Raw genomic sequence first — 23,625 nt, 5'->3', positions numbered from 1 at the left:
CATTCCTAATGATGAGGGTGGGCAGGAGGGACGGAGGATTGGTGCAAAGTTAGGGCACAGATACTCCCGTTTGGCACGGGGCTGCAAGTTTAAAAGTATTTTTTTAGGACAATAACTGCATCACCTGCCAAACAGACCCCAGGACAGATCTTGGATTAAAAGCAGCTATACGAAGGTACAAGCGGTTTTCGGGGGGTCAGATTGTGGGTACAGAGTCGCTTTAATTCTAGCTATTGGTGCTAGTGTGGGAAGATTTTGGTAAATGTACGGCCACATATTACCAAGTGATCTTTATATAAGTGGCACAACCTACTTGAGTGGTGTTGGAGACCATTATGCCAAGCATGGGGCTTACTGAGGGTATGACATTGGGATTTATTCATTTTTACATTTCTACCACTACATAAATACTTATTTTTTCTCCTAACTTTACACTCGCGTATGAGAATGAATGCTTATGACAATTATAATATGTTGCACGTCTTGATCTTGTATTTTTTTTCTTTTTTTGCAGAGCAAACATCCAATGTGCTGATGAACGCAGAAGTCTCCATTATCAGCACGTCAGTGTGTAACAGTGCCAATGTTTACAATAATGCCATTAGTGCCAGAATGATGTGTGCTGGGGACCTCAGGGGAGGAAGAGATTCTTGCCAGGTGTGTATAGCAAATAGAATACCACATGTAGCCCCTTTCATTGAACATTTGGACCAATGAGCTGCCAATAATAAGCGCTGATCTTGATGATCTGTGCTAGGTTGCTGAGCGTTCACAAGACCCGATCAATCACATGTCTGGGCTGCACCTGTTGCCTGCTGAATGTGCGTAGTCTGGTCAGAGTCTTCTCAACTAAAAGAACGTTTTTAGAACTGTATCTATCTCTCCTATCTATCTATCTATCTATCTATCTATCTATCTATTTATCTATCGTGCAGTGTATATGCTTATATATGGCCTGTAAATTATTTTCAGGGGGACAGTGGAGGACCACTGGTTTGTTTTCAGAATGATCGCTGGTACTTGGCTGGAGTGACGAGCTGGGGCACTGGCTGTGGACAACCTAATAAGCCTGGAGTATATAGCCGCGTTTCTGAGTTCCTGACATGGATATACACCAAAATAGAGGTAAGAGATCACACTCTTTAACACACTTAGGGTGGTATTACATGAAGCGATTATCGTTCGAATAATCGTTCAATCGGTCGTATTTGAACGATTATCTTTAAGTGTAATAGTAGACAACGATTAAACGACGAACGATTGGTCGTTGGTCGTTTAATAGGTTTTGGATCTATTTTTATCGTTTGTCTTTTACACATCGTTCGCACATCGTTCGTTTGAATAAGATGTCGTTAGCCGTTCCCTGTTCATTCGCAAATTGAAAGGGGAGTGTTCTTGAACTTTGTTGCTCCAATTCAACCGATAATCTTTCCGTGTAGTAAAACGAACGATTATTAGGCAACCGCTATTGCGATCGTTGGAGATCGTTTATCATTAATCGTTAATTGAAAAAAATCGCTTCGTGTAATACCACCCTTAGGGTACAAACCCACTTGACGTATTTGCTGCGTGAATCAGTCTTAAAAATAAGCAGGTAAAACGCAGGTTGGCTTTATACGATTGTTCTGCGTTAAAATACGCAATTGCGTATTTTTGAAGCGTGAAGCTTGTTGTTAGCAAAGCATCAGTTGTTAACAACCTGTGCGAAAAACGCATGTAGCTTCATGCTTCAAAAATACGCAATTGCGTATTTTAACAACTTATGCTTTGCTAACAACAAGCTTCACGCTTCAAAAATACGCAATTGCGTATTTTAACGCAGAACAATCGTATAAAGCCAACCTGCGTTTTGCCTGCTTATTTTTAAGACTGATTCACGCAGCAAATATGTCAAGTGGGTTTGTACCCTTAGACAAGCAATAATATGAAAACATTTTGGCATGCAGATTTCTAGAAATGCATTCTGCACTAGTGCAAAGAAATATCCTATAAATCTTTTTTTTTTTTCACCTTGGATATCCTATCTGGGGAGGTCTTGTTTTTGCATGCAGTGATTTTACATATATGTATAAATTTACTTTTTAGGATTCAAGCTTCAGTGCCCTAGGCTTGAATTGTGATGTAGACGAACTAACTTATACAACACATATAATACTTATTTATTTATCAAGGGAACGCCTGATTTACGCCACACAAAGCCACAGATTTTACGCAGACGATGGGTGGAAAGGGGGATGTGACAAGGCTAGGAGAAGGTGTGATCATTTATTATGATTTATATCTGCTCCAGATCTGAAGTAGATTTTTAAGACTACCATATGGCAGCCTAAGATAAGATGGATTACAGTGCAGTTACACCCAGTGACTCACAGCTGACGTCTTCTCTGATTGGAGTCGCTCACTTTTTCTTTTCTTCTCCATATGGCCTGGCCATTATGAAGGCTTCTCCCAACCACTACGTGCCTCCACAGTCTGCCAAACAAACATTTTAGGCTACTTTCTCATACAGTATAGGCACCCTATGTGCCCCCTTTTAGTAGTTAGGTATCCTCACTGCATCCATACAGTAGTTATGCATTCTTCTGTGCATCCATATAGTAGTTATGCGCTCCTCTGTGTATCCATATCATAGTTATGCTCCCCTGTGTGCATCTATATAGCAGTTATGCGCCCATCTGTGAAACCATATCAAAGTTATGCTCCCCTCTGTGCATGCGTATATAGCAGTTATGCACCCCTTTGTGCATCCATATAGTGGTTATGTGTCCTTCTGTGCATCCCTATAGTAGTTAATATAGTTTGTAGGTATTCCTTTTGGATTTCAGCCCCTAGCCCCCCCCCCCCCCCAATAGATAGCATCCCCATCTTAGGAATCAGCCTGCAGGTAATCCCCCTGGAAATTACCCTACCCCCCAATAGGCAGTATCTCCCCAGGTAGTAGGCATCCCCTGCAAATCCCACTGCTACCCCCCCCCCCCCCAGGTAGCATCCCCATATAGTAGGCAATCAATCCCCCTACTAGCCCACCCAGTGAATAGTCCCCCAAAAGATAGTATTTTCCATGTTGTAGGCATCCCCCCCCCCCTTGTACTTGGCACCTCTTTGTAGGTAGTTCCCCACACCTCTTAAAGCATCCCCCCTCTGGAATTTAAAAAAAAAAAAAAAAAAAAAAAAGGAAGAGAACTATACTAATCTGGCTGGCTGCAGTAGTCCACGGTCATATCATCTTCACTCCCTCTCGGTGTGCGCATGAGTAATGTCACTCGTGTGCAGGGGCATAGAGAGGCCTCTTGTGGCTCAAGGGCATAATGCTGCCTCTGGCCACAATGTTTGGCACAGCGAGAGCCTATGACAGTGCCGCCCAGCCTGGATGTAAGGCGCAGGTCCTGGGGGAGCAGCAGAATCAATCTGACCCAAACTGTTTGAGGACAGGGTGCCTTGTAAATATAAGTGGCAGCCCTTTATCCTTGACTGAAGGGACCAGGGGGCCATTAGTCAGTGATACAGTGCTGCTGCTCAGTGTGTGACAGACTCTGCAGGTGAAGGTTCCAGGCCAGGGGCCCACCGGAGGATCCCCCGGGGACCCAGTCTGACACTACACAGGGATTTTCCCAGGGGAACATTATCACCACCATCAGTAACCATGGTGTGAGGACTACAAGCCATTCTCCCTTATACAGTCTAGTGCTTTCCTTAACAATATTCTCAGAGTAAATGACATCTTGTGTTTAAAATGTATGTTAAAAAAATCGCAATTCAGAGTGTGAGGAGCATTTAAGTTTCCAATTAAAAACAATGGGTTTTATTTACATGTGATGCATGCAGTGTGAACACGGATTTAGATATCAGAACAGTGGTTCCCTATGCCAAATATTGTCCCATTCATAATGCATTGGTTGTGAGTGCTACAATAATTAAATTCTATTGACTCTACAAGCAATTCAAAGAACTGTGTTTTGGGTTTATTATTTGACCTTGAATCTTAATATTTCTTTTCCAGATGGAGACAAATCGGTGATGTTCTACAGTATGTAAAGAGGCGGAAGGAGACGCACTTGCACTGTGAATACAGCAGAAGAATATACTTCAGTAAAGGGATATATAGCATGGGAAGGGGTATTTATAAAACATGGACAAACAGCGGCATTCAAGATACTAAATCATTGTGGAACACTTTGTTACTCAGAATGCCACAGTAGCAATGCAATAAGAAATAACCAGGGGCTGACATCTCTAAGAACCGTGACCTTTACTCTGAGAAGTGTGTTTGGCTATATAAAGGACTTTTATGGTGGGCATAATGGACATGGTATACAATCTGTAATTGGTTATAGTGCGTAATGTGAATTAAAGTTCACTTCAGTCATATATAATTCTATGTAATACAGTGCTCTACATGCAATACCTATCATTTTCTCGATACCTATGGCCAGTTTACTAAATCTATGATTTTAGTTTTTTTCATGGTTCATTTGCACAGATATTAAAGTCTGGTTTAGGCCCTCTGGGAAATTCTGAGAATGGAGACTTGGTACAAGGAACATCATTCTCCATGGTGGACCCGATATGTCTGTATGCCTTGTAGACATGTGGTTAATTTTATGGGGACTACTGTGTAATACTTAATTTCCCCTGTGGGGGTGCTGCACAGAACACTGGCTGCTAAGTTGTCACATAATACAGCTGATCACTGGGACAGAATAGGATTGTCCAAAGCAAACATTTGAAGTACTGAAAATGAACGATGGAGAACATCATACCAATGTATAGTAAATCTGGGAAAGGGTTAGGAGAGCTGTGGATAATAGACTGATGGGGTGTCTATTTGAGCAGGGTGATGCAGGGAGCTTTATAGGCCATGCAATGCTCCCTGGGGGAGAAAAATATGTGAAGTGGTTCTCCTTCAGAAGGAAAGAGCTTGTTCCCACATATTGGAAGTAGCTTTCCTGTAAGTGCTTGTCTAGGAAATATCTATGTGTGGTCTAGGGCACATAGAAGAGTTAGAAGTGGACTGGTGCATAGGAGTCATCTGGCTAATAGCACCACATGTCACACAAGTCCTGGAGAAAAGTTATTGCCATTGCCATAATACAAAAAGTCATAACTAGCTTCCAAGTAATATTAAACATACTGCAAAGGCTGCAGCGTATTGCCACAACATGCAGGCAGGGGACCTTTAGACTGCATACTGTATAGTAATATTAAACTTCAAATAATTTATTACAACTGAAACCTGTACTAAAACTATTTTTATAAATGCTTTTCTGGAACATTTTGCATTACACATTATAAAGGTATTAAAACCACGTGGAGTATTGTCTGATTGGAAAGAATTCCTATGTTATACAAGTACAATAAGTCAGTATAAGTACAATAACAACAGCAATAAAGGGACTTTATTGTATTCTATGTCGGTCGTTTCTGTTTTATGAGGACATGGCTGATATTTGGTAATCCTGCATATGCATAATCTGATCATATAGTAATAGTCACTAACGTAATAGACGTTGGAGAGGTCACGTGTAACCTCCCAGGCAGGACACGGACACCTTAACATGGTATCAGCAAGAAATCAATAGTTCACTGCGGATTCTTTTTGTTCTCAGATGCCAAGTCTAAATGTAAGAATAATTGAACTGGAAGTGATAGAGAATGACGTAGACATTCACCAACCCATTAAATCCCACTTTAGAGAAAGTAAATGGAAGGACAATCCATTTATTACAAAGCAAATGCCAAGTGACTCAGGGCCATCATGTTATCTGTTATATATTAGCCTTGGCACCTGTTTGCTGCCTGGCACAGGGTTTGTTTCTATCACCCAGGTATGAATACTACTGCTATTGTTTTCACATTACTGACTTATGTGACCTTGACCAGATCTAGTGCCAGCTTCAGCTCTGGCTACTGTTGTTTTTATCTATTAGAAATACAGATAACGTGTAACACTTCCAAATACTTCAAGAGAAAATCCCTGGAGCACCGAGCAGACACTGATACCGCGGCTTGTTGTTGTCTTGTTGTATAGCCAACGGGATCAATAACTCTAGCGCCATCTCCTGTATCAGTGGCTACAGAATACACCTTTTAATTTTGAATGCTATCAATAGGATCCGCATCTGCTGTTCTATGTAACGTGTAGTACAGCTATTAGATATCTCTTACTTTTCATCATGTGCTGTGTCCAGAACGGTAAGGCTGGGTTCACACTGACCTTTTCTATTCATTTCACGGTTTCCTTTTCAGTACCTTTATTTTTTTTCTTTCAAATCAACTGATTTTGGAAAGTTATATAGATTTGTAATTTACTCCTATTTAAAAATCTCATGTCTTCCCATACTTATCAGCTGCTGTATGTCCTGCAGGAAATGTTGTTTTCTTTTCAGTCTGACACAGTTCTCTCTGCTGCCACAACTACCCAGAGCAGAAGCAAATAGAAAACCTCTCCTGCTCTTGACAGTTCCTGTATCGGACAGAGATGTCAGCAGAGAGCACTGTGTCAGACTGAAAACAAAACACCACTTGAGATTTTTAAATAGGAGTAAATTACAAATCTATATAACTTTCTGAAACCAGTGGATTTAAAAGAAAGTTTTTTGCCAGTGTACCCTTTTAACGTACAAAAAACCTGATCAACCACATTTTTGTGAACATAAAAAAACACGTCTTCGTTTCAATCCATTTTTTTTCTATAAGGCAAGATAATGTAAGATTCTATAGTATGGTATACAGCAGCAATTTTTACCAACCCTTTTTTCCTTTTAAAGGGGTACTCCGGTAAACAAAAAGAATGTTTTTAAATCAACTGGAGATACAGATTTGTAAATTACTTCTATTTAAAAATCTCCAGCCTTCCAGTACTTATCAGCTGTTGTATGTGCTGCAGGAAGTGGTGTATTCTTTCCAGTCTTACACAGTGCTCTCTGCTGACACCTTTGTCTATTACAAGGAGCGACAAGCAGCAGACTGTTGCGGTCGTGATTGTTTTTATTACACCAAAGGATTATCGGCTGAAACGGCCATTAATTGGCCAAGTACGGACGATAATAATGTAATGTATAAGAGCTCTTAGACATTAAAATAAGAAATTAAACTAAAAAAAGGTAAATGAAAAAATGTCAGATTCATTTGCTTTCACTGAAGGTAAAAGGAACAATATTTCATCATCTGCATAGTCAGCTGGTTTACTATTGAGCAACATAAAAGGAGAAGTGAAAATCCATGATGCAAAAAAATTACTGAAATTATTTAAAGTGAAACTAGCGTGCCACTTTACCAATGTGAATAGTACTTCTACAGATAGTGAAGTTAATGGAAAAGATCACATGACACTGGGGTCTGCAAACGCATCTCAGAATTTTTTAGGAGGTCATCAGAGGAAACGAAAAAAAAAACGGGGGTGTATCTTCAGAAGGGATCACAAGCAGCCAGCAAAGGAAGGAAAAGAAAGGGAAGAATAAGGTGAGCTCCTTCTAAAGAACGTACTGAGACATTATTAATAAAGGGCTAGGGTTTGTACACACATAGAATTTGGACAAATTTGACTTTATAATTGACTTATAATTTTTGTAGATATTTAAGACTAATGCTGCGTTTACACGGAACGGAACGATATATTGTACGGAAAAATCATTTTGCGATCGCTTAAGCCTATCTCGCACATAGGTTAAATCGGTGAACGACTGTTTACACGAAACGATCTGCGTATTTTTTGCGAACGACGATTTAAGAACATGTTGTAAGATCAAAATAAGCGTTTTCTCGCTCGTCGTTTGATCGTTTACACGTACGATTATCGTTCAAATTTGATCGTTATCGTGCAAATACCGTCTCGATCGAATCGTATTCGCTCATCTCTAGTATTAATGTAACCGCAGTGACCCAGAGAATGCATTTATGCTGTTATTTTTTTACCGAACACTGAATAGCGTATTTTTTTCCAATTTTTTTATGATATTGTGATTTTTACAAAAAAACACATACAAAATTTTGCCACTAACATAAGGTATCACAGAACTAGAACCGCAAACTGAGACAAGTCAGATTTTGGAAAATGAGCTTGGTCATTAAAGGGGTTGTCCAGCAAAAATCTTTTTCTTTCAGATTAACTATTGTCAGAAAGTTATATAGATTTGTAATTTACATCTATTAAAAAAATCTCAAGTCTTCCCATACTTATTATCTATTATATGTCATGCAGGAAATGTTTTCTTTTCAGTCTGACACAGTGCTCTCTGCTGACATCTTTGGCCGAGACAGGAACTGTCCAGAGCAGGAGAGGTTTTCTATAGGGATTCCCATAGAAAGCCTCTACTTCTCTAGAGAGTTCAAGTCTCGGCCAAAGATGTCAGCAGAGAGCACTGTGTCAGACTGAAAAGAAAACATTTCCTGCATGACATATAATAGATAATAAGTATGGGAAGACTTGAGATTTTTTTAATAGATGTAAATTACAAATCTATATAACTTTCTGACAATAGTTGATCTGAAAGAAAAAGATTTTCACTGGACAACCCCTTTAAGGCTCAAACTAGCTGCAGCACGAAGGGGCTAATAGAAGGCGAGGCTGCAGTAACATGGCACCACCACTACACTGAGTACAATCCAACTGCTTCCAGCCAGGGCCGCTCCTGCCATTCCGCCTCAGGTGGCATATTCTGCAGTCCCGGGGGCGGGGGGGTAATCTTCCCCACAGCAGTCATTTTAGTTAAGTTTAACTTAACAAAAGTGACGCAGCTAGGCCCCTCCTCAGTCCCTGGGCAGCCGCTTTATCCCCATGTCCCGCAGGGCGTCACCCAGACCGAGAACAGACCACCCTGGGCTTTGGTGAGCGGGGGTTGTGCTGGGGCAAGAGTGATTGGGCGGGCGGGTAACTCGGCTCCGGGGGGAAAGGGGGATGGCAACAACGGCTGTACTTTTACGTAGCGTGAACATAGCCTGAAAGATCAGAGACGCCACTGTCGGGGGGGAGGGGGGCAGCTGAGGTGGCGGCGGTATGGATACTGGGGGGCATTTTAAGAAAACCTGGAATTGGCCGTAATTCCAGCTCTGAGTGTAGTGTGGTCGGCAAACCACTCTCTTGACAACCTTTTTAAAGTAATCATGTATGGGTTGATGGGGTTATTTTTGGTGTATTTTGCCAATAACTATTATTGTTTAGTCTGCAGTGTGATTGGTCACTATGTGGCAGCATTATTGATTGTAAAATATAGTGGTATTATACACTCCCTGATAATAATAAAAAAAAAGTTGACAACTCTCCCTGATCATATGGTTAAGACTACCAGTTTTCAGGACTATATATGATGTCTGCAATCATCCACAATTAGAGATGAGCGAACCTGGAGCATGCTCAAGTCGATCCGAACCCGAACTGTCGGCATTTGATTAGCGGTGGCTGCTGAACTTGGATAAAGCAATAAGGCTATGTGGAAAACATGGATATAGTCATTGGCTGTATCCATGTTTTCCAGACAACCATTCACACGTTCAGTAATTTTCCCGGTCCGTGATTGTGGTCCGGCAGCTACCTCCGTGATCCGTGCAAAACAGTCCGTTTTGCATCCGTTTTGTATCCCTGTCCGTTTTTTTCACTGATCTGTCTTACAGCATTTTAAATTACATTGATTACATCACATCCGTGTTTTTCACAGATGAACACGGATGTCACATCCGTGAAAAACACGGATCTCATTGATTTCTATGGGGAAATCCTTTCCGTGCATTCGTTCCGAGTAATGACATGTCCTATTTTTTAACGGAACGGATCACGGATCCGTGAAATCACGGAACATCTGAATAGCCCCATAGAAAGCAATGGGCTGTAAAATTGTCCGTGCGCACGGATCCGTGAGCACGGACAACTTCCCGGAACGTGTGAATGCAGCCTTAGAGCTTTATCCAAGTTCAGCAGCCCCAACTAATCAAATACCGAACGTTCGGGTTCGGATCGACTCGAACCCGAACCCGGTTCGCTCATCTCTATCCACAATCTTTTTCCAGGTGAAGGTTGATAGGTTAAAATAGGTTATGCAGCCTGTGGGCTCTGGTGTTTGTAGTGGGACACTTTTAACGGCCAGGAGTGCAAACATCAGTAAGATATTTTAGCTTTCTGAAGTGCAGTTGGCTAGAAACTGTGTACCTGCACCTGTGATTAGCCAAAACAGTGAACATACAACAGCATAGTTAAAGGGGTAGTGCGGCGCTCAGCAATTATTCACAGAATAACACACATTACAAAGTTATACAACTTTATAATGTATGTTATGTCTGTGAATCGCCCCCTTCCCATGTCCCCCCACCCCCGCACGTGTACCCGGAAGTGTGGTGCGATATACATACCTGACGCATGTCGACCCCATCTTCTATTGATGCAATCTTCGGGCGGCCGTCCGACTCGCTGCAGCCGTCCTGCATGCCGGCCCCCCTCTGCAGCGTCATCAGCTGCTCAGCCGCGATTGGCTGAGCATAACTGTGCTCAGCCAATCGCGGCTGAGCACAGTTATGACGCGGCAGAGGGGGACCGGCAGGAGCAGGTCGGCCGGCCTCCCGAAGATGACAACTTTGAAGAAAATGGTGGACGGGGTTGGTCGACACGGATCAGGTATGTATAGCGTACCACACTTCCGGGTACACGTGCGGGGGTGGGGGGACACGGGAAGGAGGCGATTAACAGACATAACATACATTACAAAGTTGTATAACTTTGTAGTGTGTGTTATTCTGTGAATAATTGCTGAGCGCCGCACTACCCCTTTAACCCTTAACCTTCAGCTGTGCTCTGACAGAACAGACAGTTTAGGGGAACTGAGACACCAAGTGGTGAAAATGCAAACAGCAGCCGACCTCAGCGTAACCCCTAGGGGTAAGTAACAACAGAAGGTGAACACAGCATGGGTTACTATATAAGGCACATCATAAATAACAATATATAACAGCATAGAACAGGATATATAAAAGTATAAAAATATAACTTAATATATATAAGCAATCATTAAATCATCCATAGTGCAAAGAACTGTTGGCATCGCTATGCAGTGGTGAGATCCTCCATAGTATGCTGGGACTGGAGCTCTGGATGCATCAGTCCATATACACCCTTTTTGGTGCTATGATGCATCAGTCTATATACATCGCAAGTGGCTGAGGTAGAGCAAGAAGTCTCTTTTCTCACAAGAAAGAGGGGAAAGGATGGGAGAAGTTCACAGCAGAGTTGTGCACAGGGGACTTGAAGAAGCTGTAGGGATAACCTAGGGGACACACAGACTTGAACAAGGTGGCCAACAGGGGCCAGTCACTGGATGGTGGGAGTATTTTTACAGTAGACTCTTTAGTTGAAGAGCAGCTTGCTCACAGCTTTGTGAGCTGCCAGGTTGCAGCAGGCTGCTTCCTTCTGGGTTGCTCTGGTAGCAGACATCTGGGACCACTCCTCTTACAGTACATGCAGTGGCTACTGTGGTTGTCGTGGCAGTGGTTGTGGTAGCTGGCAAAGGTGACGGCAACGTTATATGTTACCTGAGGCTGGACTTGGATAATAGTGCCTGCATCCACAACAGTAACAGTGGCTAAAGACCTGCGGAATCTCTCTACGGAAGCAGCAGGCACCGCAGCAACCTGTAGACAACAAATTGTTTGTGTGCCGTTGATCGTTGATTTACATCTGAACCTAAATCATCATTAATCGTTCGCTGTAATTCCACATTTGTTCGCTGTAGTTCCGCATTTTTTTCACTAATCGTTCAGTGTAATTGCCCATTGTTTATTATTTTGCTGGGATCAGATGGAGTAAACGATCATAGTAACCATCGCAATAACGTTGGTAATAACGATCATAACAATATGGTTTGCAATCGTTTATCGTTAGTGGTTAATCGTTAAATCGCTTTGTGTAACAGGACCCTAAGTCTATGGGAGCAGGCTCTCCCAAGATGGCTGCTTCTAGTGACATCAGTGGAGGTGTGCAGCAGACTCAGGGGCTCCACTGGAAACACTGTAGAGTTCTTTTAGTTCCGCCTGTGGGCAGCGATGGGAGTGTATCTTGTAACTGTTGGCGGGAACACTGTACTTTTTCCCACGCTTGTGTAAGCGATTTGTTAGCCCCTTGATGGGCGATCTGGAGGCAGCTTGCAGCGTAGCAGAAATAGGACACAAGCTGCGCTGACACGCCATCTCCCCAGTGGGGCAACTAGTAGATAAGTAGACAATCCTGCAAGCAATAAAAAGCACAAAGTTCTACACAATATGGCACTGCCCCACTTATGAGCTTGATATCGGGCAGTAGATTAGTTGAACCAGGCCTCTGTACAGCGGTCAGCTTTGCGATACCGCATCTGGATAGCAGGATGGTTCACACCAGTGACTTGGCATTTTTTTGACTGCACAACACTCTTTTTTAAAAAAAAAAATAAAGTATGGGGCAGGGACCCCACAGTAACCATAGTGTATTGCACAAAAACAGCACCAAAAATGTAGCAGACGGTGTGATTTAAATAATTAAGGCAATGTCTAGGCACAAGATGTAACTAGGAAAAATCTCACCATGGTGCACAATACATGCTGCTATTTCTCTGCCCTCCCTCCACCCTAGATTTAATCCTGGGAGCGCCCTTGGGGCCGGGTTGCTCATCAGGATACAAACAACACGTTTTCTTATCTCTAACTGCTAAATTAGAAGAAACCTTATGTTGGGTGATAAGGTATAAATATAGATGCACCTGCTCCGTGTGTATACTGTAAGAACAGATGTAAGCACTGTTCAAACTTTTATGGCAGAGAGTTATAACATGCCAGTTTATAGCTGTGTTATCATCAGTGTATGTGGACTGTGTTATTATATAGTAGGCGGAGTCAATGTTTTAAGTATTAGGCTGGCCATAAGCCTTCAATAATAGATGGCTGAACCATCATTCAGCTGTAAGTGATCGCTTCCAACCGGCTGCTGTCCTCCCTATACACAGGAGCGTTCAACACTGCTGAGCATTCCTGTGTTCTCTATGGGGAGAGTAGTGGTAAGTCACAGTGAGAGAGCTCTTGCTGTGGCTTATCTCTCCCGGAGCAAAGGGGTCAGATAGTGATTTACCATCACCATCAGCCCCTATCTCCACCGACATCACCTGTCAGTGGACAGTCGATAAAACTCTACACTTAGATTGACAGCAATAGGTGGGCACGGCTGACAATAGTCTAGGGTGTTGGACCTTTAGTCAATGGAGTCATAGCCATCCAGTATTCAGAACAGGCATGTTTTATTGCTTTAAATGACCTAATCCAATGCTCCTTTTGTGTTGTCTTGTTTAATGGTGCGTTTACACGGAACGATTATCTTTCGAATTCTAAAAATAACAGTCGCATTTGAGTGATAATCGGCTCGTGTAAACATAGTGAACAATCAAGCGACGAGCGAGAAATCGTTCGTCTTGGTCTTCCAACAAATCGTTGGTCGTTCGCTAAATATTTGCAGATCGCTTCTTGTAAACATTCTGTGCTATGCTACACGGCTGAGCAGCTGATGCCGGTATGAGGGACGGCTGGAGCAACAGCCAATACCTACGTATAATGCACCACACTTCCGGGGTGGGGGGAACACGGGGAAGGGGGCCATTCACTTAACTTTGTAATGTGTGTTATTTAGTGAATAAAAGTTAAACGCCGCACTATCCATTTAAGCGATCTTAAAAACGATCGCAATAATGATTTTTTTCTAACATTTTATTCGTCTAAATGCTGATCATTATAAAAACCAAATCATTGCTTCAAAATCGCTAAACGATCGATTAGGCGAATTATCGCTTCAAGGAAACGGACCATAAGCCAAAACAAAAGCATACACCTTGCCTAGATTATAGGCTATTTTTTGGCCACTGATGGCAACAGTAGATTTTGAAGATGTGGCCTATAGAGAACAGCTATAGAATATATCTACACCTGCCTCTTCATTAGCCCTTGGTTGAAGGGAACAGTGATTACAGTTAACATTTCCATTGAAGGACCTCCCCTAGAATACACAGACAATTTACTGATTTTAACAAAAAATGTTTTGCAATACTTAATTTCACCTGTGAGGGCATTGCAAAGAAACTAAACACTGTTTCCCCACAGGTAACAGCTGATGTCTGGCATCCCAGCAGGTAGACACTTATAGGCAAGGGAAAATTCTAAAATGAAGAAAATGCCTTAATGTAGAATTACTTTAATATTTCATTGCTTTATCTTCCCTCCGATAGAACCATGGTTCCTTTTCCTGTCTGTCTACTCTCTGTTTAGTTCCCAATGTTTCTTTTGCCAGTTATACCAAATTTCTTGCCACTTTTATTAATCTTCCAAATCCTAGGCAGGGCTATATCTGCCAGAGGCGAGATGAGTATTGATGAGATTTTGCCGCAGATGGCAGACTAAAGTGTCCCTGTAGGGTGGCATTTCCATGGAGTAGCCAGAAATCATACTACCATCTTTGACCCTATTGTTCTATACCATTGGCCTCACGATCTGCAAATGACAGCTGGACACAGATGACTACTATGTAGCGGTATATAGTACCACTACTGGTTTTTTTTTGTTTTTTACAACTGTTCAGATTTTGGGCTTTGATATGTATTTCTAAAATTAATTCTCACATGGTTTTCAGTTATCTTTTTTTCATTTAATATTTATGAGAACATTTTCTGCTTTATGAACCTATGACTAAAAAAAAATATAATAAAAAGCATGTCTTCCCGTAGGGATCTGCTTTTCTTATTCCGCACAGCAGTACAGAATATCTGATTTTTCAGTATATATACTAGGAAAGAAATGGGACAAGCCTATTCTATGTTATCCCCAACCTCCTACAGTACAAAATTCGTTCAGCAATAAGTCTTTTCATAACTTTTCATTTACCCGCTCCTTGTGCTTTCCAATTTCAGAGGATACGCCTTTGTCTTTTGAGGTTATAAGAAGTTGCTCTGGTTTAAATAGGGCTATTCTATTGCTAACAGTATGTTACAACATTTCCCCATGATAAATTTGCACTGTAATGTTGTGTAAATTCTATTTCTGGCGAATATTTTTATTGTTATGTGCTCTGTCTATGAGCACAGCATGTCTTACTGAGTGTACTGAGTCGGGCGGTCATATTTGTTGTTTTGGTATGATGTGTTAAAAATATCCCATAGTCCTCTGCTCAGACAGATTCTTCTTCCCATAGCGGAGATTCCAGGATGTGGGAAAAGTTGAGCTGTTTCACTGGGGAGTAGCAGCTGTGCGTTATAACTCCTGAAAGTAAGAACACAGGCGGAACAAAGGAGTGTTTGCCCAAGAAAGTAAACTTACAGGGCTCGCTCTACTCCAGGACTGTGGACCTAGAAGTGATATCCAGTGCATATAAGTAAAGAAAAGAGGGAGACATACATAAAGAGGTAAGTGAAGTGGCCTAAGAAGAGACGGACAACTCTTCGCACTACAGCTGTGGCTGGACAAAGCCCCCTATGGAGCCTGTCTGGCAGCAATGCTTAAAGTCTGGATGAAGTTTATTTGTCTATGTAGTTGTAGCAGGAAATAATTTGGAAAGAAGTTAGTCTAGCAGAGGGAGAGCTATAGGGCTCTAGGAGTGTGAGTGTGATCTCCCAGGAGTCTATAGATAATTCTGGACCTGTAGGCATTTCATTCTTTCAGCTGCCTGCACTAGAAGCTGCTATCCTGGAAGGTACTTACTCCTCATATGCCAATCCTATTGCTTTATATGTTTGAAGATATTCATATATTTTATATTGGATATTTTTCTGGACTTTCAATGAATATTAATAGCCGACAGCAACATAAGTGCTGGTTATGTTGAATATTAAATGGACTCTAAAACTAAGATCTATCGCCCATGTGTTGCACTGCGGAATTCAAGCTATTGTTCTCTGTAGGAAGCCATTTCTGATGAGAGAGGTCCTGGGTGTACTGGTCATCAATGGGATTACTGTACAGAAGTGCAGATGATAATCTTCCTCTATGGTCACTTCTAGATCTCCAGTTACAGTATATAGAAAGAGAGAAAAGAGCAAAGGGGGCTTCTTGGTGTATAATCATAAGGATTCGGTGGAAATCTTCTCCAATCCTGATCTATACAAGGTTTTCCTTATCGTCCTTGGTTGTGTGAAATGCTATGGAACGCTCACTTTTTGGGGGGACATGCAGGGTGCTGTGCTCTGGGATACGGCAGCATGCAAAGAATGGGTCTTTAGCGTTTCCATCTTTCAGTTTTTCTTTTACATTTTCTATAATTGTAGGAATACCTACATTTATAGCTGTTAAATATAACTTTTTATCATCATCATCATTATTTATGTATGCATTTATCGCTTGAAATTAAATGTTTGTTATCTATGTGTTTTATATGCTTATGCCATGACCCCTCACCCAGAAGTGGAAACTGAGAGGTGCGACTTTGTGCATAGTTATAAGCTTTTCAATGATATTGTTTGTTTATGATATGCCTCCCCTCAGTAGGGCTCTGCCGTAATACAGAGCTGAAATGCGTTGCTCAAAGTGGCAGTAGCTTTGTAGGTGCTAGTTTTCATTTTACCAAGTCACACAATTTGCAGTTTGACAGTGGACAGCTGGTTGCACTCTTTATAGTGAAGGCACCTGTTTGCAGTCACTAGATGGGTCTGGGCTAGAGTCATCTGGATATCTCCAGTTATGAGAACCGCTATGTGTGTATGAATGACTGTAACATATGGCTGGCTTTTTTAGATGTTGTAATATACTTTGTGGCTTAATACATTCATAGATTAATATATGGTACACGAAAATGTGAACACAATAGACTGGGTAACTTCAATATTACAATGCACTACACAGTAGCTTTCATATCTGTCACAGCTTCCACTATCCACCAGAGAGGAAGCATTGAAGTCCCATGACACCCTGTACAGCTGCTTTCATGTCTGTGATCTGTACAGCAGTGTGTCCTTGTAAGTCGCCCTGCACCCACAACACCCACAGCTCTTAAGTGCTGTCATCTTAGTATGGTAAATGTCACATTACAAGAAAACAAAGTGCTTAAATACACATCTATTCACACTGTATACAGCAGATTGCTACATGATGGCTGGATGAATGTGGTTAATCTATGGTATAGTAATCCATTATAGGGTTTCCATGGAGGATTGCATAATGCTATATATAATAATCTCTCATCATCCTATGTCGCTTATATACAGGAGTCCATTTTCAGATAATAGGTTCCATAAAATTGCCATACGGCCTCGGTAACCAATTACAGATAGACATTTCTGCAAATTATATTCATGTAGAAAGGGCCGGAAACAAGAACACTGTGAAATTTCACTTGGATTTATTAAGTCAGACATTTATCTAAGTTTAGCGAGATTCTGCTCATTGAAAATGTTCTTGTGTAATCGCCTTCCAGTTACGTCCATCTGTTGGATGTACTCTATTATTCTCTGTTATCAGCCAGCTCAGGCTGAATGCGGTGTTACCTGTCTCTATGGTTTTGTAGATAGGCTTGGTGATGTGAGGCAGGATTCCATATCTAATGTAATTCAGTCTGCTCTGTATTGAGCCTTTACTTACATCCTAATATTGTTAAGGGACATAAATCGGTAAAAAACATATGAATCATTAATTCTAAGACGGTTTCTAAGCCATCGGCTACAAGAACAAGAGTAGCGGAGCGCTAAGGGATTAGATTCTCAATGATTTATGAAGTAATTGGCAGCGCTTGTCTTATAGTTTATGCCTATATTCACTCATACAATAGCAATGACTGTGCGCTTGCTGTATCCAGTCTCCAGTGGTTTCGGGAGTATTTATAGGGTTAAGCAGTCCAGCCTTCCTCAAGGACCTGATGTCCTTCAGCATGTGTCACGCATTAATCCTCAAGTTGGTTATAGTACTGTACCAGTGTCTTGCCAGCATTATCTGCCGTGCCCCCTCCCTCTCTGCGTGTTACAGAACTGCTCAAGGCCCAGATCCTCCTAGCAGCCTGCCGGCAGCGACTGTGCGGCTCCCAGATCTGCCTCTCTGTGCTGTGAATCCCCGCCACAGTCTACTATTTATAGCAGGACTGCTAGGAAATATGAGATAGGTTTTCCATAACAGGGAAGACTGTGGTAGAAAAGAGAACATTTACAAAGCCAGACTGTCTGCTATAGAAAAATCATTCTATTTATTATGTGGATGGAATACAGACCATAGACCTACAACTGAGGACTGCTAGGCCTCAAGCCTTTAATAAATGTTGGTACTGTAATAAGTAACAGGATAATAACATCTATAGCCATTAGGCTTCATTCACACATAGGGGGGGGGGGATTTATCAAACATGGTGTAAAGTGAAACTGGCTCAGTTGCCCCTAGCAACCAATCAGATCCCACCTTTCATTTTCCAAAGAGTCTGTGAGGAATAAAAAGTGGAATCTGATTGGTTGCTAGGGGCAACTGAGCTAGTTTTACTTTACACCATCTTTGGTAAATGCCCCCATAGTGTTTTTAGCCCTGTTCATGATACAGTTATTGTGATTGTGCACATACTATATTTTGTCGGCTAAATTTTTCTCTGCATTATGTGATTCAAGGGTTTTTATTGAAGAACATGAAAATAAATAAATAAAAATCACACTAACATTTACATATGCATTTTTCTAAACCTATAGGGGTGGAATAAAAAAGCCCCAGCTAGGAGAAAGAAAAATCATAGCTAAAGTATGCTGCATCTTGGAAAACCTACTACTGACCCCAAAAACGTCACTGTGTCGTGTAACTGTCATCAGAGCCGCTGCTGAATCAGAATGGGGGTCGCAGGCATTACAGTCTCATACGTTTTTGTAGCCATGGAGACCGGAACTTCCACCTGCTGAGTGGAATTCGCTGTTCATCCAGCAATGGGCGTAATGACTGGCAGACTCTAAAAAAGAAAAAAAATGTTTGTACAGTGTTTTATATTGGTACAGAGTTTTATATTAAAGTGTCACTGTCACAGAGACATAGCAAACAATGAAGTTCCAACAGCACCCAGAAAACAGATCCTTGTATACAGGGGTAACAGGCATTGCATGCTGTGTGGCTGGCAATCCTGCAAGACTGAGTATGGTTGGAAAGTCGCTTTATCAGGATATGCAATAAGGCTCTTTTGAAGATTATTTGGATGCTGCTGATTCCTTTGAAGTCATAGAGACATGTCAAAAGTTTTGATAGGTCCAGGTCTGAGTGTTCAGACCCGTACCATTCGGGAGAACGAGCGAGGAGAAGACTGTGTGTCGAACTTAGGGTATGTTCACACTAAATAAATCAGGCAGAATCCCGCCTTCCTCAGTGTGCCATAGCCTGTCTATGGTAGAGCTCTCGCGCCTCCACTGCCGCCTCTCTCCACTCAAAGAATTCTCTGAGTGGAGAGTGGCGGCAGCGGAAGCACGCAAGCCCTCCCATAGACAGGCTATGGCACACTGAGGCAGGCGGGATTCTGCGGCAGAGAGTTCCTCTGCGGAATTCTGCCTAATTTACTCAGTGTGAACATACCCTTATAATGGAACCTGACTCTTTTCTCTAATTCAGAACAGGGAGAGGATTTGCTGAATGATCATAACTTTTGACATGTCTCTATGACATTAAAGAAAAGAACTCAGCAGCATCCAAAGAATCTTCAAAAGAGCTTTTTTGCATATCCTGGTAAAAGCGACGTTTTGACCACACTCGGTCTTTGTCAAGCACTGCAAAGCCAGGTGCGGTCGAAACGTTGCCTTTACCAGGATATGCAATAAAGCTCTTTTAAAGATTCTTTGGATGCTGCTGAGTTCTCTCATTTGATGTATCTCTGCTGGTAATTGGAATTGCCCGCCACACAGCATGCATTGCCTTTTACCCCCGTCTACAAGGATCTGTTTCCTGTGTGCTGTTAAAACTTCTTCATTTGTTATGTCTCAAAGTTTTTTGTAACAACAGTGACACTTTAACTCCAAGCTAACCTCTGGACACTGGGCATTTTTTCTGTGTATTTTATGGGGGTTTTTTTACACTTTTTTCGGAAAAGCATCACGTGTGAAACTTTCCTCAATCCAGCTTGTATGTGTACCATCTCAAAAGAGCTGAGGTTACTGGTATGTGATGGTATCTTGGTGGTGGGCACTTTTAGGGCCCTATTGCACCGGACGATTATCGTTCGCATAATCGTTAACGATTAACGATCTCAAACGACTGCTATTGCGAAAGACCTGAAAACGTTCACTCATTTCCATGGAACAATAATTGTTACTTAAGATCGTAATTGCGATCGCTTTTTCTTCGCTATTTATTCGCTATTGCGTTCGTATCTATTGCGAACGACCGAACAATGTCTTATTCAATGCGAACGATTTGCGAACGTTTTGCGAACGAGCAATGATAAAAATAGGTCCAGGTCTTATAAAACGATCAACGATTTCTCATTCGGTCGTTAATCGTTAACTGCATTTCAACCGAACGATTATCGTTTAGATTCGAACGATTTAACGATAATCTGAACGATAATCGTCCGGTGGAATAGCGCCCTAATGCCCCTATTCCACTGGTCGTCAGAGGAGCAAACGAGCGCTCTCAGCGCTCGTTTGCTCCTCGTTCCCCGCTCGCTGCCGCCGGTATTCAGCGAGGCTGCAGCGAGCGGGTGAGTGCGGGAGGGGCGGCGGGGAGCTGCGGGGGGGCTGCCCGGGGGATCGCTAGATCGTCCGGGCAGCCCATAGGATATAGCAGCATCTGCTGCCGACGCTCCTATTCAACGGAGCGACGGCAGCAGATCGCTGCTATATCAGTCGCTTGTTTTTTAACATGTTGAAAAACAAGCAACTGCAACGATCAGCCGACATGAACGATGTCGGCTGATCGTTGCACTCTATTCCATGGGACGATTATCGTCCGTAGCGGCCGAATACGAACGATAATCGTTCCGTGGAATAGGGCCTTAACCCCCTCAGACAATGCGGCACTGGATTTCTTTGTAAACATAATATATTCTCAGTTGTCCTGATAGTGATATCATTCCTAGGCAAACGACTTTCATATAACTCTCGGGGCAACAATAAGGCTTTTATTATGAACTTGACAGGTTCTATTTCTGCTGAGGTGTAACTGTAGGTGAGCAGAGATGTCTGTAAGTGACAACCGGCTGTAATGACATGCTGGGGAACATCTGCAAAACCTGCAAAGTAGCTGTTCTTTCTTGTGAACTCTGGCAAACCAGCCAATAAAAAACACAGGAAGACACTTTGCTCAGTACAGAAGAAAAGAAACATGTTTCTAAACATTGCTTTATTCATATTCATAGAACAGTCCGCAGACATGAGATTGTAATACAGATACTGGACTAATGTTATTCACAGATGGTTAAAGGGGTTATCCAGCGCTACAAAAACATGGCCACTCCCCCCCTCTCTTGTCTCCAGTTCAGTTGTGATTTGCATTTAAGCTCCATTTACTTCAATGGAATTAAGTTCTAAACCCCACCCAATCTGGAGACAAGAGAGGGGAAAAAGTGACACACAAGCAGGGTCAGTCTGTTATAAGGGGAAAACCCATTGATGGCCTATCCATAGCTAATCAGCAAGGCACCCTGCCGATTATTGCTGTGCCCAGCCACGGCACTGGGAGTAAACACTGTGTATTATAGCACCAGGTTACTGCAGGGCAGCTGCCACTGAAGTGAATCCAATGCCATGGCTGTGCAGAACAGCTGATCGGCAGCAGTGTTAGATGTTAGTGCCCAGCTGATCAGCTATTGATATCCTATCCTGTGGATTAGCAATCAATAGATTTTCCCTGGAAAACCTCTATAATTTATGTTTTTCTTATTACAAAACAGCAAGTATGTAAATCTATGGGCCCCGATGTAGCATCTGTAATGACACCCCTAATCCACCATGTTCAATTTATAATATTGGTAAATGGCAGATGTAGCAATTGGCCTATAGGATACCAGGTATAGCTGCAATCTCTGCCCCCCACCCCCTGTAGTGACAGATGCTACATAGTGGCATCCATAGCACATTGATTGCTATGTTACAAATGTTATACATTTTGTACTAGATCATGATCCTCTGTGCTATTCCATCCAGGTAATTTAGCTAGAAACCCCAGTGGAAACCCAATGATGAACCCAATGGAGACTTGAATGAGAGCAAAAATGCCACTTCTATCTATGCCACTACGACTTCTATCTAGTGATGAGGGTCTATGGATACATAGGCATTAGGAGATTTCTCAGTGGATTTGGCAAATGTAATGTACACTACAAACTTGGTGTTAAAAGTGTCTAACAGTGCGGAATGGCTGCAGTCATAATCAATGACAGCCTTTGTATGTTTGCATATAAGGCGGCCATCTGTTTGTTTTTCATTGGATTCACTGATAAAAATTAGATCTGGGATTTAGCAATAAGGCAGAAAGAGAGCTGGCTGAATGTATCTGGCATAGTGACTATATCACTCCCCTATGCTGTTCATTCTAATTCTGCAACATGTGGAGGTTCCGTGCAGCCAAAATATGGGAGTATGGCCAGTCAGCAAGCTTCTAGAGATGTAATATTATTAGGATTAATAATAGTGGTACTAGTAGTAGTATTACTAGGAAAGATTGGTACCAAACTCATGGTTGATTTAAAGTGTCCCCATCATTCTAAAAAAAACTTTTGACATGTGCCAGAGACACAAGTTTTGATTGGTTGGGGTCAAGACAAGCATTAAAATGGTAGATCACAAGAAGACGGGATAAAGGTACAGGTTGGTGGTGTTAAATTATCTTTGTTGTTGTAACTTTTCATGTGTCTCAGAGACATATTAAGCTTTTGATTGGTTGTTGTCTTAGGGTACTTTTACACCAAGCGATTTCTTTTTTTGCTAACTTTAACGATTAATGATAAACAATTTCAAACGACCGCTATGACAAACGACCCGAAATCATTCGCCCAATTACATGGAACAATGATAGTTACTTATGAACGTTCTTGTGGTCGTTTTGTCGTTGCTATTGCGTACGTTTCAGCTATGTCTCCTTATTATAACGAACGATGCGGGAACGATTTGCGAACGATCAAATGATAAAAATAGGTCCAAATTCTTTTCTCGTTAATCTTTAATCATTGTCTGCTAATACACAAAATGATTATTGTTTGCATCTGAACGATCTAACGATTTTTCGAATAATCATCCCATGTAATACGGCCCTAAGTGTTCAGACCCTGACCAAACAAAACTTATGATATGTCTCTACGACGTGTCAAAAGTAACAAAAGGGACAACAACATATCCAGGCTGTCTTGCTCTAAGTTGCAGACAGCTTTCATTATTCCTCGTATCTTAAAGCGAATGTACCACCGGTACATCGCTTTTTTTGTTTTTTACATGAATAGACCAGCCCTGGCATGGGGATGCCGGTGGCGAGGTCCTTTTTCTGAACCATGGCCCGTTTCCCTGACATGGTGCAGGTCTATTCCCTGGCACCAGCTGGGGATGGAGCACTGGGGGTGGGCTGGTCAGCCCCCAGTGTGACAAAACCCTCCCCCTCAGTGAGCCGGCTCCATTAGAATCAATGGAGTGGCGACACAGAGGGCATGTCATCCCATTAGGGACCCGCCGGCCTGCCTCCAGTGCTTAATCCCAGGACGGTGCCAGCGAA

General features: G+C 42.1%; 2 protein-coding genes across 3 annotated transcripts in view; both read left to right on the top strand.

The window, feature by feature from the left end:
* TMPRSS13 (transmembrane serine protease 13) overlaps window positions 1–5,306 on the top strand; it is a 51,744-nt gene extending 46,438 nt beyond the window's left edge. Inside the window, exons 11-13 of the mRNA XM_069947061.1 lie at window positions 515–657; window positions 973–1,125; window positions 4,001–5,306. Coding sequence (XP_069803162.1) covers window positions 515–657; window positions 973–1,125; window positions 4,001–4,018 — 314 coding nt within the window. The 3' untranslated portion in view covers window positions 4,019–5,306. The remainder of the gene's footprint in view (window positions 1–514; window positions 658–972; window positions 1,126–4,000) is intronic.
* A 2,132-nt stretch (window positions 5,307–7,438) lies between these two features.
* Window positions 7,439–23,625, top strand: part of LOC138768967 (FXYD domain-containing ion transport regulator 6-like) — a 78,967-nt gene continuing 62,780 nt past the window's right edge. The window contains exon 1 of one of the 2 annotated variants that reach the window (XM_069947076.1): window positions 7,439–7,461. The gene's annotated coding sequence lies outside the window, so the exon portion shown is untranslated. Of the gene's footprint in view, window positions 7,462–15,153; window positions 15,393–23,625 lie in introns of those variants that run through there. The other variant, XM_069947074.1, reaches the window with a different exon arrangement.

The sequence above is a fragment of the Dendropsophus ebraccatus genome, chromosome 12 (assembly GCF_027789765.1).
Source record: "Dendropsophus ebraccatus isolate aDenEbr1 chromosome 12, aDenEbr1.pat, whole genome shotgun sequence".
Lineage (NCBI taxonomy): Eukaryota > Metazoa > Chordata > Amphibia > Anura > Hylidae > Dendropsophus > Dendropsophus ebraccatus.
Note: the sequence above shows the minus strand (reverse complement) of the source record. Positions and strands in the feature narration are given on the sequence as shown.